The sequence below is a fragment of the Poecilia mexicana genome, unplaced genomic scaffold, assembly GCF_051168715.1.
Source record: "Poecilia mexicana isolate PSO_F unplaced genomic scaffold, ASM5116871v1 scaffold_12, whole genome shotgun sequence".
Taxonomy (NCBI): domain Eukaryota; kingdom Metazoa; phylum Chordata; class Actinopteri; order Cyprinodontiformes; family Poeciliidae; genus Poecilia; species Poecilia mexicana.
In genome coordinates, this window is record NW_028263381.1 from 19,050,645 (window position 1) to 19,065,728 (window position 15,084).

The 15,084-nt window shown below is 43.9% G+C and overlaps 1 protein-coding gene across 3 annotated transcripts; it reads right to left on the reverse strand.

Moving 5' to 3' along the window:
* Window positions 1–1,750: 1,750 nt before the first annotated feature.
* Window positions 1,751–14,585, reverse strand: rassf6 (Ras association domain family member 6). 3 transcript variants are annotated; one of them, XM_014993415.2, is made up of 14 exons: window positions 14,496–14,585; window positions 13,742–13,964; window positions 12,031–12,102; window positions 6,058–6,136; window positions 5,798–5,946; window positions 5,602–5,693; window positions 5,470–5,506; window positions 5,211–5,311; window positions 4,010–4,209; window positions 3,448–3,549; window positions 3,278–3,329; window positions 3,076–3,194; window positions 2,458–2,555; window positions 1,751–2,212 (listed from the first exon to the last, which is right to left on the reverse strand). In XM_014993415.2, exons 3-14 carry the CDS (start codon window positions 12,087–12,089, stop codon window positions 2,137–2,139), a joined length of 1,164 nt encoding a protein of 387 aa, XP_014848901.2. In that variant the 5' UTR covers window positions 12,090–12,102; window positions 13,742–13,964; window positions 14,496–14,585; the 3' UTR covers window positions 1,751–2,136. The 3 variants fall into 3 exon arrangements, with proteins under 3 accessions (XP_014848901.2, XP_014848903.2, XP_014848904.2); XM_014993417.2 differs by lacking the exon at window positions 13,742–13,964 and having other exon boundaries at window positions 14,496–14,582; XM_014993418.2 differs by lacking the exons at window positions 13,742–13,964; window positions 14,496–14,585 and adding an exon at window positions 12,307–12,804.
* Between the last annotated feature and the right edge of the window lie 499 nt (window positions 14,586–15,084).

Sequence of the window (15,084 nt, forward strand, 5' to 3'; positions counted from 1 at the left end):
AAGCTCGTCAGACCTGCAGAGACGCCTGCCCTGATCGATCAGCGTTGCGAGTCTCCTCCTGCTGCAACACGTTCTTCGTCAGGCTGGTTCTGAAGTTTGAAATTCCACACACCGTCCATATTTCAAAGGTTCTCTATTTAGTTCTCAGTGTCAGCTTTAGGGAAAGATAGGATAGATAGGATGATTGATTTGTCTGATTTAATTATTTCTGCTACTGCATTAAGCTTGTACTGACTGTTGCAAAATTGTCTTACTAATAAAATATTTAGCATAAAGAAAAATCTAAAACATGTTGTGGACATTTAATTAATGAGTCATCTCAAAGTTCTTTGATGGTTGTAAAAAAGCTATGATGCCTGATTCTGGAGAGAAAAAGGTGGAAAACGTTTCATAGACTTCTTTAACCCCAAAACATTTGCACCTCATTCGATGGAGAACAATCAAAAAGTCATACATTTATCTTTTATAATTGTTGGCAAAAATGGATTAAATAAATGTTGGTCTAAGCTTTATCTGTTTTTTGTAACTTTTTGTACAATTGTAGTGTCTCTTTTAATACTACCCTATCCCAGTGATGGTGCATTAATAATCTCCAACCAAATAACACCAATAACAAAAACATAGAAGTAAGCGATCTAGACTGGCAGAACATCAAGATCTGAAGTTTTTTGACATATTAAACAGCAACATCTGCTGTGTGTTATGGAATCTCAGAACTGATACAAATGTGATATGAAAATCACACAGGAATGAATGTGGTTTGAAAATGTTACAATGTGAAAAAGTTAAGGAGAATGTTCAAGGCAGTGTTCATCGTTCAAACAAACTGAACCACCAGTAAAGGGCCCCAGGTTTTACATTTTGAAAATTTCTAGAATTATTACCCCAATTTCAATTTGGCACAAAAAAATTAATATTGCAGACCAACAGTCATGCATATTAAACTTCTTCCATAGTTTTTAAGTTCAAAAACTAAAGGACAACAAAAGAAACAGGAAACCTATAGTTTTAGTCATGGAGATTGTTTTCAGATGTTTGTAACCTAAATCAGTTTCTCTGGATCTTTACCAGAACGTAAAGCCACACTGTATTTTCCATTTCTGACAGAAGAGTGAGCTCCAGATTCCATGCGTAAATATCTATCTGGTTTTATGGTGACTAAACATAAGTCGTCTTGGTTACAACGTTAGGGGAAAATTACCCTCACTGTGTTATAACAGGAGGCTGTCCAGGCAGGAAGTTTTATTGTTTCTCTTTGTTGCTAAACAGCTCAGCTCAATGGATACTTTTCAGATTTCTATTTTAAAAGTTCTGGAAGACCATATCTGCTGTCTTTCCACTTTATCTTTCCACTTTTGCCACTTTGTGAATAAATTGCTTAAACCTCCATCGTCATAGTGAAGTTTGTTACTGTAATGTGATTAAACCTGTAAATGTTCCACAGATGTTAATAGTTTAACAAGGGTAAGATTAACTATGTGGACAGAAGGAAGTGCTTCAGTCTCTATGAAAATATTAAGCCATTGTGGAAGTAAAAATACTTTGGACACATCCAAATCACCAAACACACAGATTTGTGACATTTTGTACCTAACAGTCTTATATTGATAATGTTTTCCTCATTTCAGCATTTACTCTACCTGTTTTACAGTTTGACTTTTAAAGGCCCCTAAGCTTGTGAAACATAAATACATCACATAAATCATATATTTTATTTTATCCCACAGAGATGAGAAATTCCACACAGATCTTTCATGAGATTTTTATGGCACATAATCTTCATTTGTTCTGATACATACTAAGCAATTCAGATATAAATTTGTGGTATGCAATCTGTACTAACAACACACAGAGTTTATATTTGTCACTTTTTTAATTCAGTAAGTCTGTGAAATAAACATACTGGCACCAAAATTTGCAACTGAATACTTCACAGTTTTTCTTAAAAAATGTTTTATGGAAAATAGCTGTAAATTTAATTCCCTCTGTATCACATGTGTTTCTTTATGTTTTTTTTTTTATTTTATTTTCCAAAATCTTTTTCATAGTCCAAATGTTATGAAAAAAACAAAGTTTTTCAGATGTTTTTAGTTCCTCAGAGATACTTTTTCTTCCTTTCACTGAGTTCAGAAGTGGTCAGACACTGGTCTCTATGTGAGGGGACATCTTAAAGCTCAGCATATGGGACAGCAGTCTGTGCTGGTGTTGGTACCTGACAAACACAAATCCACGAAAGTTATCAGTGAAAATCAAGAGAATCAAAAAACATGCAAGTTAAAATGATGTCTGGCTCCACCAAGAGGCCAACAAGTGTTACTGCATCTTTAAACATCTGTTATAAACGTACTGAAAATATTAATGCAGTGTCGATACAGCACTTGTAAAGTTAAGTATTTTTCAAGATAATACCCCAGTAGCAACATAAAATCCTTTTTGAGAATAAAATCTCCCACTTACTTGTTGATGACCCTTTGAATCTCTCTGTTTTCCTCCTCTCTGAGTTTGAGCAGAAACTGATCCAAGATGGGTAGCTCCAAGTTCAGATACTGAGCAACCTGAGCACAAGAAAGGGAACTTGGTGTTTTATGAATAATATGACTGACTTTCACTCAAACACAGCTTTCATATTTAATAAAATACAAAATATTCTACAATAATTGATATACTAAGTGCAAAAAAAGTGAAGTAAATCTGTGAATCTGTGCCCCAAAGGTGTACTTTGAGGAACTGTTTTGCAAGCTTTGTACTGTCAGTAGTCTAGAAAATGTCCACTACTTTGTCCTAGAGGGAAGGTAAAACAAATTTGTTTGTTCTTTATCGCTAATAAATGTATCTTGTCTACAGAATTCCCCTTCAGATTTTTTGGAACACCTCGGAAATCTATTGACCAGAAAAGAAAATGCAAGGATATCCTGTCTTAAAGGGTTATTAAATTTTAGAACTAGAATCTTGAACTAATTGACAACCTGTAGTCAATTTTCATAACGCAAATGGATGGTAGCAAACTGTGGATCACAGTCAGTCATGAAACAAATGATCAACATTAAAACCTCATCGGCTGTAGCTGCAACTCACATCATTGCTGACTTCTTCTTCATGCATGTCCATCAGGAAGATCTTCATGATGTCATCAGAGGGACCCTGCAGGATTCGTTCCCACAGTGGATGATCCCTGTGACTCAGCTTTCTTTTTTCTAGGAAAAGCAACAAGGACATTGGATCATCTTTACTCTTTTTCATTTATTCATTGGTCTCAGGTTGAACAGCTCAGCCTTACCTCCACTCTGGTGAACGCAGTACAACGCGAACTCCTGGGGATCATTTTCTATCTGCGTTACAAACAAATCAAGAGATAAACAGTAGATAATTCAACATGGGGTCTGTTCACTATTTTCCTGATTGAGCAAAAACAGAAATGTGCTGTAAGAGCAAGCATTATAAACTTGCCTTGAACTTGTTTAGCAGCTGTTCGATGACTTGGTCTGTGGTCATCCTGCTAGAGATGCGAACTTTAGTTGAAGTGTCAAATGACGGAGTGAATATAGAGGTCTGCAAAAGTCAATAAAAAAAAAGAGGTAGCTCAGGATTTTATGAGGGATAAAATTAGAAGCTCAGTTAGCAGTCTGTGTATTACTTTTTGAGTTTGTCCTGCTGTAACATTTTGATTTTGTAGTATTTTTTCCAAGGATTTTCATGTGATAGTAAAGGAATTATCTCACTTCATTTATCTTCCCTTAACTTCACCTATTTTCCTTCATCAATATATAACCATCTGCCTCTGTATGTAATGTTTAACTGTCCACTGTTTAACTAAATCTACAAAATAACGACACCAACACAGTTTTACATTAAACATAAGATATTAACAGGTAAATTAATAAAACATCACTAAAACACATTGAAAAATCCCATCAACGAATAAGAGGAGTGAGGAAACTGGTGGACAAGGTGTTAAAAGTAAAAAAGTGAAAAGGCAGCCTCATTCAGGCCTCGTTACCCATGAACTTACTTTGTAGTTGTAAAAATGTCCATTGATAGAAAAGCGATGCTGTTTTTCTTTCTCTCTTTGTGCTGCCGACTTGCCCCTGCCCTTCCTCCTCTTCACCAACGAGACATCGCTCATACAGCGAACAAGGTTGGACTCTGGCTCCAGCTCGTGGCTCCTGTGCCTCATGGGACGCAGGGTGGCAGTCTCATAAACAGGAGGACCTGCGAAACGTAAAAACATATTTTTCAATCCTACAAAACAAGGTTATCTTCCAGCACCATTTAAGTGCAGAGGAAGTTGTTTTCAGTTGCATACGAACCGTCAATAGAAGGGCAAAGAAGATCCTAAAATGATAAACCAAGGAACTCCAGTTTAAGTGATACTGCAAGCAGTAGATGTCAGGACTTAGTGAGAACTGCCACTAATTTCAATAGCATGTTCATTAAGGCAATACAAATTACTAGAGAGGATATTTTATGCTATCTAGTAGATAATAATGAGCGTCTAAATCTCTACAAAGACATAATTTATAATTCATTGCCTTTAAAAGGTCCCCAGGCTGCATTGTATGAAAATTTGTGATCCCACAATGACCAAAATAGTCATATTGGACTTTGGAAAACTGCTATGTGTCCACAAAGGTAACCCTAAATGCAAAAAGAGAGGCACATTTTAAGGGTTTGGGAATAAAGTCCTTTGAAATGACCAGATAGGTAACTCAGTTTAATAAGAGGTTAACCAAAATTCTCCATGCCCAAATTGGGCAGCTGACAACAAACGTCTCTTATTTTACTTTTAGTTTTATTTGTTACTCATGCAATGTTTCGGCCATTTTGTTGCCTTTTACAAACCAGGCATAATAATTTTGCCAGTTTTATAAGAAACATCAAAACGACCTGTGTGCAGCAGCCAGTTCTTTTATATTTTTTGACTCTATAGATTTAGCGTTGGTGATATGTCAGGTGACAACACACATTTGTGACGTCGGCTCCAAAATGTACTTGGTGCACCAAATACTTCCATTATTGTAATTTGGTAAACAATGACACTCGTAATGCAAATTTACATTGAAAGTGTCCGTTTTGCAAGAAAAGTGTCATTATCCAATGACACTCAGTGGCAACCATCATAAATGTTCTTGGAGACTTCATTTGATATGTCATGTTTATGATGGCACACGCCACTTCAAATAAAGCGTTACCGTAGAAACTTAAAGCCCAACCTGGTAAAGGATCTTTGACGACCGTTTCCTGTGCTGCCTCTGTCTCTGCCATCTCATCTATCTGGTGAAGCTCACTGTATTCTCCCCATCGTGACATAGTACTGAAAAAAGAGACAGACCCAGGAAGTGACATCACTTCTAACAGAGTCCTGTAAAAGTTTTTACCTTTGCACGTAAACATTACTTGCCTTATAAACCTCAGGCTTTTACAGTTTTAAATGAATATTTGTGTTAAAAAAAATGATTAAAAGCTCTGAACCTTTTGCTCCCCAGAGGGCTGATAGGGCTGACAGGATCTAAAACAGAAGAAATCTGTAAGGGTGCTTTTATTTAGAAAGAAAGAAGGCAGTGGGAAAACATGGTGCTGGTGTCTAAAAGATCAAAAATGAACCTGGTAAAGGATCTGTGAAGACTGCTTCTTGTGCTGCCTCTGGCTCTTTTATCTGGTGAACCTCACTGTATTCTCCCCATTGTGACATCGTACTGCACAGAAACACACCCAGAAAATGACATCAGTCCACAGTCATACAAAAGTTTTTACCTTTCCATTTAAAAAGGATTAAAGTAAAAAAAAAAAAAAAAAAAACCTTTTGCTGTTTTGACTGGTGGGATCAACTGAAGTTGGAGACTCAAGGGGAAGAATCTGTTTCTCATCCTGTATCTTCAGTCTGATTGGTCGTCGTACTCCCCAGGAGATGTTCAGAAAGCCCTCCACTATCACCTGTCCTCCATGCCCCTGCCACACAGACACATGCGTTGTTGCTCACATCCTTCTGTCGGCCTTCATTTAGTTATCCTTCAGCGATTCTCACAAACCAGAAGCAACTTAAAGCGCCATGTCTCGCACCTGAGAATAGGTGAGATGCAGCTGAGTCTGGTCCTTCAGGTAGCAGTTGTAGGTGTTCAAAAGTGACAAAAACTCTGCTCTGAAATGAAGAAATGAATGAAATATGTTGCACAGCGAAATAAAGAACAGAGAAATGCAACGTCCTTGCGAAAGTACAATCAAATACACGCCACACTTCTCAGATTTGTTTGTTTAAAAACACTTTTTCCCCCTTCCAACACGGATCTGAATACTTTTACAAGACATTGTAAACAGGAAATGTTTTTAGTGAGTTTTTTTTCTGTGTGTGTGTGTGGTTCTATTTCATCCCTACTGACCGCCAGAGGGCGGTGCTGAAAGCACTGAATGTTCCTTTCGCGCATGCGCTGTTCGAGCAATAATGTCAACAGAGTCACACCTGTGACACATCGGATGATCAATCAGAGGCTATATAGCATGACGTCATCCGAGGCTCTGTTCCTCTTTTCTTCTCGCGTGCGGTTCGTTTCGTATGGCATCAGCCTTTTGGATTTCTGAATCTTTTGCCGTCGTTGGACGCCCGACTGCCTGTTGGCCGGAGTTGCGGAGTATCGCCCTCCGAGGGCTGCGACGGATCTTCATTTAAGGAACTGTTTGTTGGTGATGACAGCGTTTCCGCCTCCTCTCCCAACTCACAGGTTAGCCCTACTGTGTTTGTAAACCTGTTGGAGTTTAGCTAACGGTGTTAGCCTTTCTAAGTTTGACGGTTTGCTTTAATTGGTGACGGTAGCGTCTCGCCCCCTCTCCCAATTTTAGCTACCTTGTAAGCGGTTTGTTAGTACTTTGATTGGTGACGGGAACCTTTTTTGTCCCCTCTCCCAGTTTTATGTGGAATTTTGTTCTGTCCGGACGTGGCTGACGGCGTCAGCCTCTTTTTTTTGTCTGACGTTGCTGACCGCGTCTGCCTGCAGTTGGTCTGCTGGTCTTTTCTGTAATTGGTGACGGTAGCGTCTCGCCCCCTCTCCCAATTTCAGCCAATTTTGTGATCGTAGCTCTTAATTGGTGACGGCAGCGTTTTCGCTCCCCTCTCCCAGTTTAGTTTTTTCCCTTTATTCTGGACATGGACAGCTCCCACTGTTGTTCGGATTGTGGAGCTGTGCTTCAGGCAGATGATGGTCATGACCTGTGCCCTGCCTGCCTCGGGCATGATCACCTGGTTGAGGCCCTGTCGGATAATCCCTGCATGAACTGCAGCTACATGCCCCATGCAGTGAAGGTGGCTCGACTGGCCCAGTTACGCCCCGAGTGTGGACATGACCTTCCACCTTCTGGGCAGGTAACTGTACCTAGGCGCTCTAAGCGCAGGTCTGAGGCCACAGCCTCTGTGGCTCCTCCTAAGAAGAAGCGAACTAAGTCTGACCAGGGTCTTTCCACAAGGGTTGAACGGTTGTCTGCAGAGTTGGCGGAGATGAAATCCCTTTTTCAGGCACGTCAGGTGGAGGCTCCCCTGACTGGGTTCCCTTCCCCACCTATGCCAGAGTTGACTGTGGAGGACGATGTGCTGTCTTTGGCTGCCTCTGCCTCTCACTTTGGGAATGAGGAAGAGGAGGCACAGTCGTCTCGCGCTTCGGAGACTGGCTCACACTCTTCATCTCAGAGTGCAGCTAGTGGGGCTGGTGACAGCTCAATACGAGACATCATGCGTATGGCCTTCAGACAACTGCAGCTGGATGTCCCGCAAGAGGTGGACTCCGCTCCTGGCAGTGCTTTTTTCAGGCGTGGCCGAGGCCCTACTCCCTTTTCTGTCCCTCCATCGGAGGAGTACCTCAGGGAGTTGCATGCTTGTTGGCGGGACCCTAAAGCCTTTTCAAATCTCTCCCCAGATGGTCGAGTGTTGGCAGCTATGCATGAGTCGGTCAAGGCGGGCTTGGACCGCATGCCTGCGGTTGAACCTGCGGTTGCCTCGCTCATCGTGTCTCCAGATGAAGCACTGCGTGATGATGTTCGGTGCCCGCGGGCTCAATGTCGTATTACAGATGACTTCCTCTGTAAGGCGTATAATGCTGGAGCACGTGCCGGCCGCCTTGGCAATTCCTTGGCACACCTCATGTTTGCCCTTTCTGCATCCCTTCAGGATACCAGTGGGGCAGATGCAGCTGTTGGCTTTAGCGATGCAGCGCTTCAGGCCTTTGCATTGATGTCCAGGGAGCTTGGGCGTGTGATGTCTTTTCTGGTCCAGGCTCGCCGACAGGTCTGGCTGGCTCAGTCCACGTTGACTGAAACATGCCGTAGGACCCTCCGCAGTGTTCCTGTTGTGCCAGGGGAGTTGTTCGGTTCTGCTGCCTTAGAAGCGCTGGACCGAACCGTTCAGGCGCGGCAGACTAGAGAACAGCTTTCGGGCCTCAGCAGAGGTATGCCCCCTCCTCATCGTAATCTAGGGCGCCCAGCGGCTGGCCCCAGTATTCGGCCATTGCCTCGGGGTTCCGCTCGGCCTAGTGGGTCTTACCCTCGTCATGTAGAGCGGAGATCCAGCAGGGACTTTCGTGAGCTGGTCCGCCAACCAACCAGACACACCCGGGCCGCAGACGTTGGCCACCGCCCCCCCAGACCACCTAGGGGTCGGGGGGAGAGAAAGTGAGGCCACCAGGCCGGCCGTCGGATATTTTTCTCATCAGCAGCTCAGTTACTGGGCTGCTCTCGCTGTGGATCCATGGGTGGTTGCCACTCTGACCCATGGTTACCGGCTACAATTCCGACGGCGGCCTCACATCTCACACCGGGTCAGGGTGACCGTCATTGCCGACCCGGTGAAAGCGCAAGCCCTGGACCAGGAGCTTTCCGCCCTCCTGTCCAAGGGTGCAATCGAGGCAGTGGATCCTCTGCGGCAACCCAGAGGCTACTATTCAATGTATTTTCTCGTGCCAAAAAAGACGGGCGGCTTTCGTCCCATTTTAGATCTCAGGGGACTCAATCAGTATTTAAAGGTCCTGCCTTTTCACATGCTCACGACGGCAGAGGTTTTGCGGGCTGTGACAAAGGGAGAATGGTTTACATCAATCGACCTTACAGATGCGTACTTTCATGTACCTATTGCGGCAGAACATCGTCGCTTTCTCAGGTTTGCCTATCGGGGTCGCCACTGGCAGTTCCGTGTGCTCCCGTTCGGCCTCTCACTGTCCCCGAGGGTGTTCACTCGGTGCGTGAAGGCGGCCCTCTCTCCTCTGCAGGCCCAAGGTATGAAGGTTCTGCCATACCTCGACGACTGGCTTCTCTGCGCCCCGTCTCGAGAGCAGGCATCTCGCGATGCGAGTCGCCTGCTCGCTCATATGTCCCGGTTGGGCCTCAGGGTGAACATGGAGAAGAGCTGTCTGATTCCTTCACAGACAACCACTTTTCTTGGGGTGATTTTGGATTCTCCCTCCATGACAGCCTACCCATCTGTCCAGAGGGTGGATGGCATTCTCCGACTGGTGAGTCGATTCAGGCTGGGCAGGCGGCTTTCTTACATCGTCTTCCTGCGGCTGCTGGGCAAGCTAACATCAGTTACTCGGGTTGTGCCCTTAGGTCTGCTGTCTTTGCGCCCTTTGCAGAGGTGGATCAACAGCTGGCGCCTGGATGCGAGACTACACAGGCATCGCAAACTTGTGGTAACGTGGCCATGTCTTCGTGCCCTGAGTCCATGGAGAGACAGGGCCTACTTGTCCAGGGGCGTGTCCATGGGGGTGGTTGTGTATCGCAGGGAGGTGGTCACGACAGATGCCAGCTCCATGGGATGGGGTGCTGTGTGGCAACACAGGGCGGTCCAGGGCCGCTGGTGTCCACAGGATCGCTCCAAACATATAAATGTATTGGAGCTGCATGCTGTGCATTTGGCTCTCAGGCACTTTTTGCCCCACCTGCAGGGGAGACATGTCCTGATTCGGTCAGACAACACCTCTGTTGTCTACCACATCAACCACCAAGGTGGCACCAGGTCAGCACAGCTTCTGAAGGAGTCCCAGGATCTCCTGGAATGGGCGTCTGTTCACCTATCCACCCTGCAGGCGGTGTACTTGCCAGGGCTGCACAACCAGGTAGCAGACTCCCTTTCCCGACGGGCGCCGGCTCCGGGAGAGTGGTCCCTCCACGGCGATATAGTCCGCCTGATCTGGGACCTTTTCGGTCAGGCAGAGGTCGACCTATTCTCCACGGAGGAGTCGACTCATTGTCCTCTATGGTTTTCCCTTACAGGGGCGGCAGGTGCGCTGGGCCAGGACGCCTTGGCCCATCCTTGGCCAAGAGTCCTCCTATATGCCTTCCCCCCCCTTTCCCTGATATGGCCGACTCTTCAGAGAGTTCTCGAGGAGGGCCACAAGATGTTGCTGGTGGCTCCATATTGGCCGGCACGGCCATGGTTCCCCCTACTACGGAGTCTGTGTCACGGTGTCCCATGGTGTCTTCCGACCAGGAGGGATTTACTGTCTCAGTTGGGGGGTCAGATATGGCATCCCGACCCTCAACGCCTCCGGCTGTGGGTGTGGCCACTGGGAGACTTGAACAGCAGCTGACTGGGTATTCAGGTCCTGTCAGGCACACTATTTTGAGTGCCAGGGCATTCTCCACTCGTCAGCAATATGAAAACAGATGGCGTCTGTTTTCCCGGTGGTGCTCTGCCCACAATACTGATCCAGTAACCTGTCCGGTTCCCACTATTTTGGAATTTCTTCAGTCGCTTCTTGATGAGGGACGTTCTCCTTCTACGCTTAAGGTATATGTAGCGGCTATATCATCTTGTCATGCTGACGTTGATGGCTGTACAGTGGGGAGCCATATGCTGGTTTCTCTTTTTTTGCGTGGTGCTCGTAGGCTGCACCTGCCAACAATTCCGCGAGCACCAGTTTGGGACCTGTCCTTGGTCCTCAGTGCTCTGTGCCGCCCTCCATTTGAGCCTTTGGTTCATACAGACCTCAAATGGGTGTCATGTAAAACGGCTTTTTTGTTGGCTATTGTCTCCGCTAAGAGGGTCAGTGAGCTACATGCTCTTTCTGTCAGCCCGTCGTGTCTCAGATGGAGTTCAGATGGTTCTGGGGTTACCTTGTGGCCAAACCCAGCGTTTGTTCCTAAAGTGCTCTCTCGTTCTCATTGTAACCAACCATTGAGGTTGGCGCGTTTTCAGCCTACGTCAGGGGAAGCTGACGATAGTTCTGAGTTACTGTGCCCAGTGAGGGCACTGGAAGCCTATATTGCAGCCACTGCTGCTATAAGGCGCTCGGACCAGCTTTTCTTGTGTTATGGGGGCCCGAGATTAGGTTGTCCTCTGTCCAAACAGCGCCTCTCCCATTGGATCGTGGACGTCATCTGCCACGCCTACACTGTAGGGCATCGCCCCCGGCCAGTTGGCGTGAAGGCACACTCTACCAGGAGTGTTTCCACTTCCTGGGCAGCCTTGAGAGGGGTTCCACTGGAAGCTATATGTGCTGCGGCGTCATGGGCTTCTCCGAGCACGTTCACTAGATTTTACAATGTGAATGTGGCCTCCTCTCATTCTCTGGACCAGGTTCTTTTACAGGGGTCCTCTGGGTCTCCTCATTGAGGTATGTGCTCAGGATTCCTTGTGACATTGCTGGTATTAGTCATTCAGTGCTTTCAGCACCGCCCTCTGGCGGTCAGTAGGGATGAAATAGAACGAAAGTTACGTATGTAACTACGGTTCTATGAATCCCGGATGACCGCCAGAGATTCTCTGTCACTCAGAATCCTTGCGTTTCGCGAGAAGATTCTGTAGGAACAGAGCCTCGGATGACGTCATGCTATATAGCCTCTGATTGATCATCCGATGTGTCACAGGTGTGACTCTGTTGACATTATTGCTCGAACAGCGCATGCGCGAAAGGAACATTCAGTGCTTTCAGCACCGCCCTCTGGCGGTCATCCGGGATTCATAGAACCGTAGTTACATACGTAACTTTCGAATTAAGACATTTTCCAGAAAAATATAGAATAAACAAAAAAATAAAACAGAAAGCCCTGAATCACCTAGTCAGCGTCCTCCCACTGCCTGCTTGGATCACTGCAGGCAGAGGAGCTTTGTTCATCTCTGTTCAGCTACTGTAGAGAGAGAGAAAAAACAACAGGATCAACTGTGATCACTTGTCAGCACAAATACAAAGCAGCCATGCTGAATCCTAAAGCATCAAGCAGTATACAACACAAAACCTGTGAACCGTCAATGCTAAAACCGGTCTTCCTGCACTCGCACAACCATTGTAGCCTCAATCCTTTCAAAATGCTACTAGAAAATAAAAGTCTTACCACGTCTGACATTGAAAATCTGAGATAACCTCGATTTTGTCTTTGTCCCAGTCGATTTCTTCCTTCTGTGCTTTAAAAAGATTTTTCCAGCTCTTTCTTTCTCTGTCAGAAGTTATATTTATCCCGTTTTCCCTAACCGTCCCTTTACTCTTTCACTTTCTTTTTTTTTTCCTGCATGTTTCCAAGAGATTTAATAACAGTGCTCCACCCAGTAACCAGTGATGACAGCGTAGGGCCGACCATTTGTTTATATTTTGCCCACAGACGCTGAAGCCTCCCACTGGAACCAGTGACTGCTGGAGCGTCTTTGCTCCTACTCTTCTTTTATTTCCTCTGGTTTTCTTTGACAGCGTAAAAGTAACAGCAGCAGTCGTTCATTTCATTGACATTTCCCTTTGTTCTTAGAATTGTCATCTGCCCCAACCTGTTAGTTGTGGTGAAGGAAATATCTGAGCTATTCATTTCTGGTTGACAGTTGAACTAAAGAAGAGCTCAGAACCAGGCGCAACCCAATAAAGTTTTATACGGTTTCCAGAATTTGCCAAATTCTGGAAACCGTATAAAACTTTATGTTAAATTGAATGAAGATGGGGTCAGTTTTTAAATTGTCTCCATTGTTGTTGGAGGTGCACATTTATTTAATATTTATTTTTAGTAATGATTAAAGCTTAAAAATGACTGAAAGAATAAAAAAAAAAAATTACGGTATAATTTCACTTTGTCAAAGAATCATATCAAATGTACATTTAGTAAAAAAAAATCTTATTTCATTTTATGGATAACAAAAAGGAGATTATAGATCATTTCCTGGTGAAAACATGTCAAAATCAAAGATTGTGTACATCAATAAGGATCTACACAATTATGTTCACTAACAAGATAATTCTATATCACAAAGAAATAATTTTAGTGCCTAAAGCAGAAAGAAGCTTAAATAACACATAAATAGTTTTTTTTTCAGTTTTCTAATTGTGTCATGGCCACTTCCCTCAATTCAGACAAGCCTGATGCAAGTTTCGTTTAAACTGATTATTATCTACAGGAGACAAGCAACACAGGCTATGTAAGCACGCCTTTTATATTATTCACTTTTGCTCAGAAAAAGACATGACCGGTGGGTGAAAAGCCACAGTGCACACCCAGTAACTCATCTTACTGCCTTCCTGTGTGTCATGCATGTGCCTATTCACTCTTATAATCAACTTCCAATAGGTAGTAATTCAAAGCCTTTTTTTGCTAACACGATTGTTAGTCACAATAATTTTGTTTGAAACCCTCAATAATTAAATTCCTTAATAAGATAATAAGGAACCAAACCGCCAATTCACTCACATAACACAAACGATACCAATCCTACATCTTTTCAGTGTTTGGTTCTGTGGAAAGCCACATCAAAATCGTTCTCCATGGAAGATCAAAAGCAACTTCTCCCTACCTGGCCAGTCTTTCATCTGATCTTCTGAACAACGATGTAGATTTCCACTACATGTTTAGAAGTCGAATGTTTGTGCATTTGTTTGCGTTCAAAGGTCTGAAGTACAGTTGGTGCTGCAGGAGGTGAGCCTGTGTAGCAACCCCAGAGCAGCTGGTTAATTATTGCAGAACACGTTGAGACAATCCTCAGAGGGAGTGGCTGACTGACACCAGATCTGACTTGACTTTAGAATGTGAGCATGTATGAGAGAGAGAGAAAGAAAGGTAAAGTGAGAGAGAGGTGGAAACAGAGGGAGAGTGATAGAGAAACTGCGTGTACAAACAAAAGGAGACTCGAGGATTTTCAAATCTTTGAATCTGATACAGACTCCTAGTAGCTAAGCCTTTACTGCTGCTAAGTTCAGCAGCTTAATTCGAACTGCTTTACCCAGCATAAGTTAAAACATGCAAAGCAAATTATTCACCAATACATCACCACTCTGAAGGTCTGGTCGACTGCTTATGCCATACTAGAGGCATGGTTTCTTTTATATTTCTTATATTTCAGACACTTCCCGTAAAACATTACGGTATAACAATTATGTCTTCAGAGAATTTAGCAAGTGCTCAGTTTTAAACTGGCAATTTGTATTTCTACACAGCAAAGTTTAGAATGTAAAGCAATGATGAAGATACTTTCTGAAACTTCCCAGGTATGCTTTTGAAACATCTTTGCAAATTTTGCAGCATGTACAGTTCACTTTCCCACAACTTACCAGAGTCTGAATTCTCAAAGACAAAGAATAATTTATTCAGAGAGCAAAGAAAGAAACTTTGAGCAAGGAGACAACAGAAACTTCCTCTTCCCATGTGTGTCTAGTTTTCCTCATTACCCTCCCTGTGTATTTAAGTCCACCTGTGTCCTTTGTCTCTTGTCGTGTCCTCGTCTAAAGTCAGTTCTGTCGTACGTCTTACGTTCTCTGCTCTCCAGTTGTACTGTATAGTCCTGGTTAGCATTTATCTTTTGTTTTCAGTCCTCATTCCATCAGTTGCTACCGGTAATTAGCTGTGTGCTAAACTCTCTGCCGTGCTGCCTGATCTGGACCGTTTTGAGCCACATTACCATTAAATTCATCATCATCTTCATCACAGCCTGGGTCTCTGTGTTCATCCTCACCACCTCTCAATCACCAATTCATGACACAATGTATAGAAGTTAACTGATTTTAAATTGTCAGGATTAAGAAAAGTGTGCCACGATGATGAAACTATGCAATATTTAATTATTTGCCACACATCATCAACATGTTTGATCACAGATTATTTAAATCCTCGTCCTTACTTTGATTTTCCACAACTTCTCGC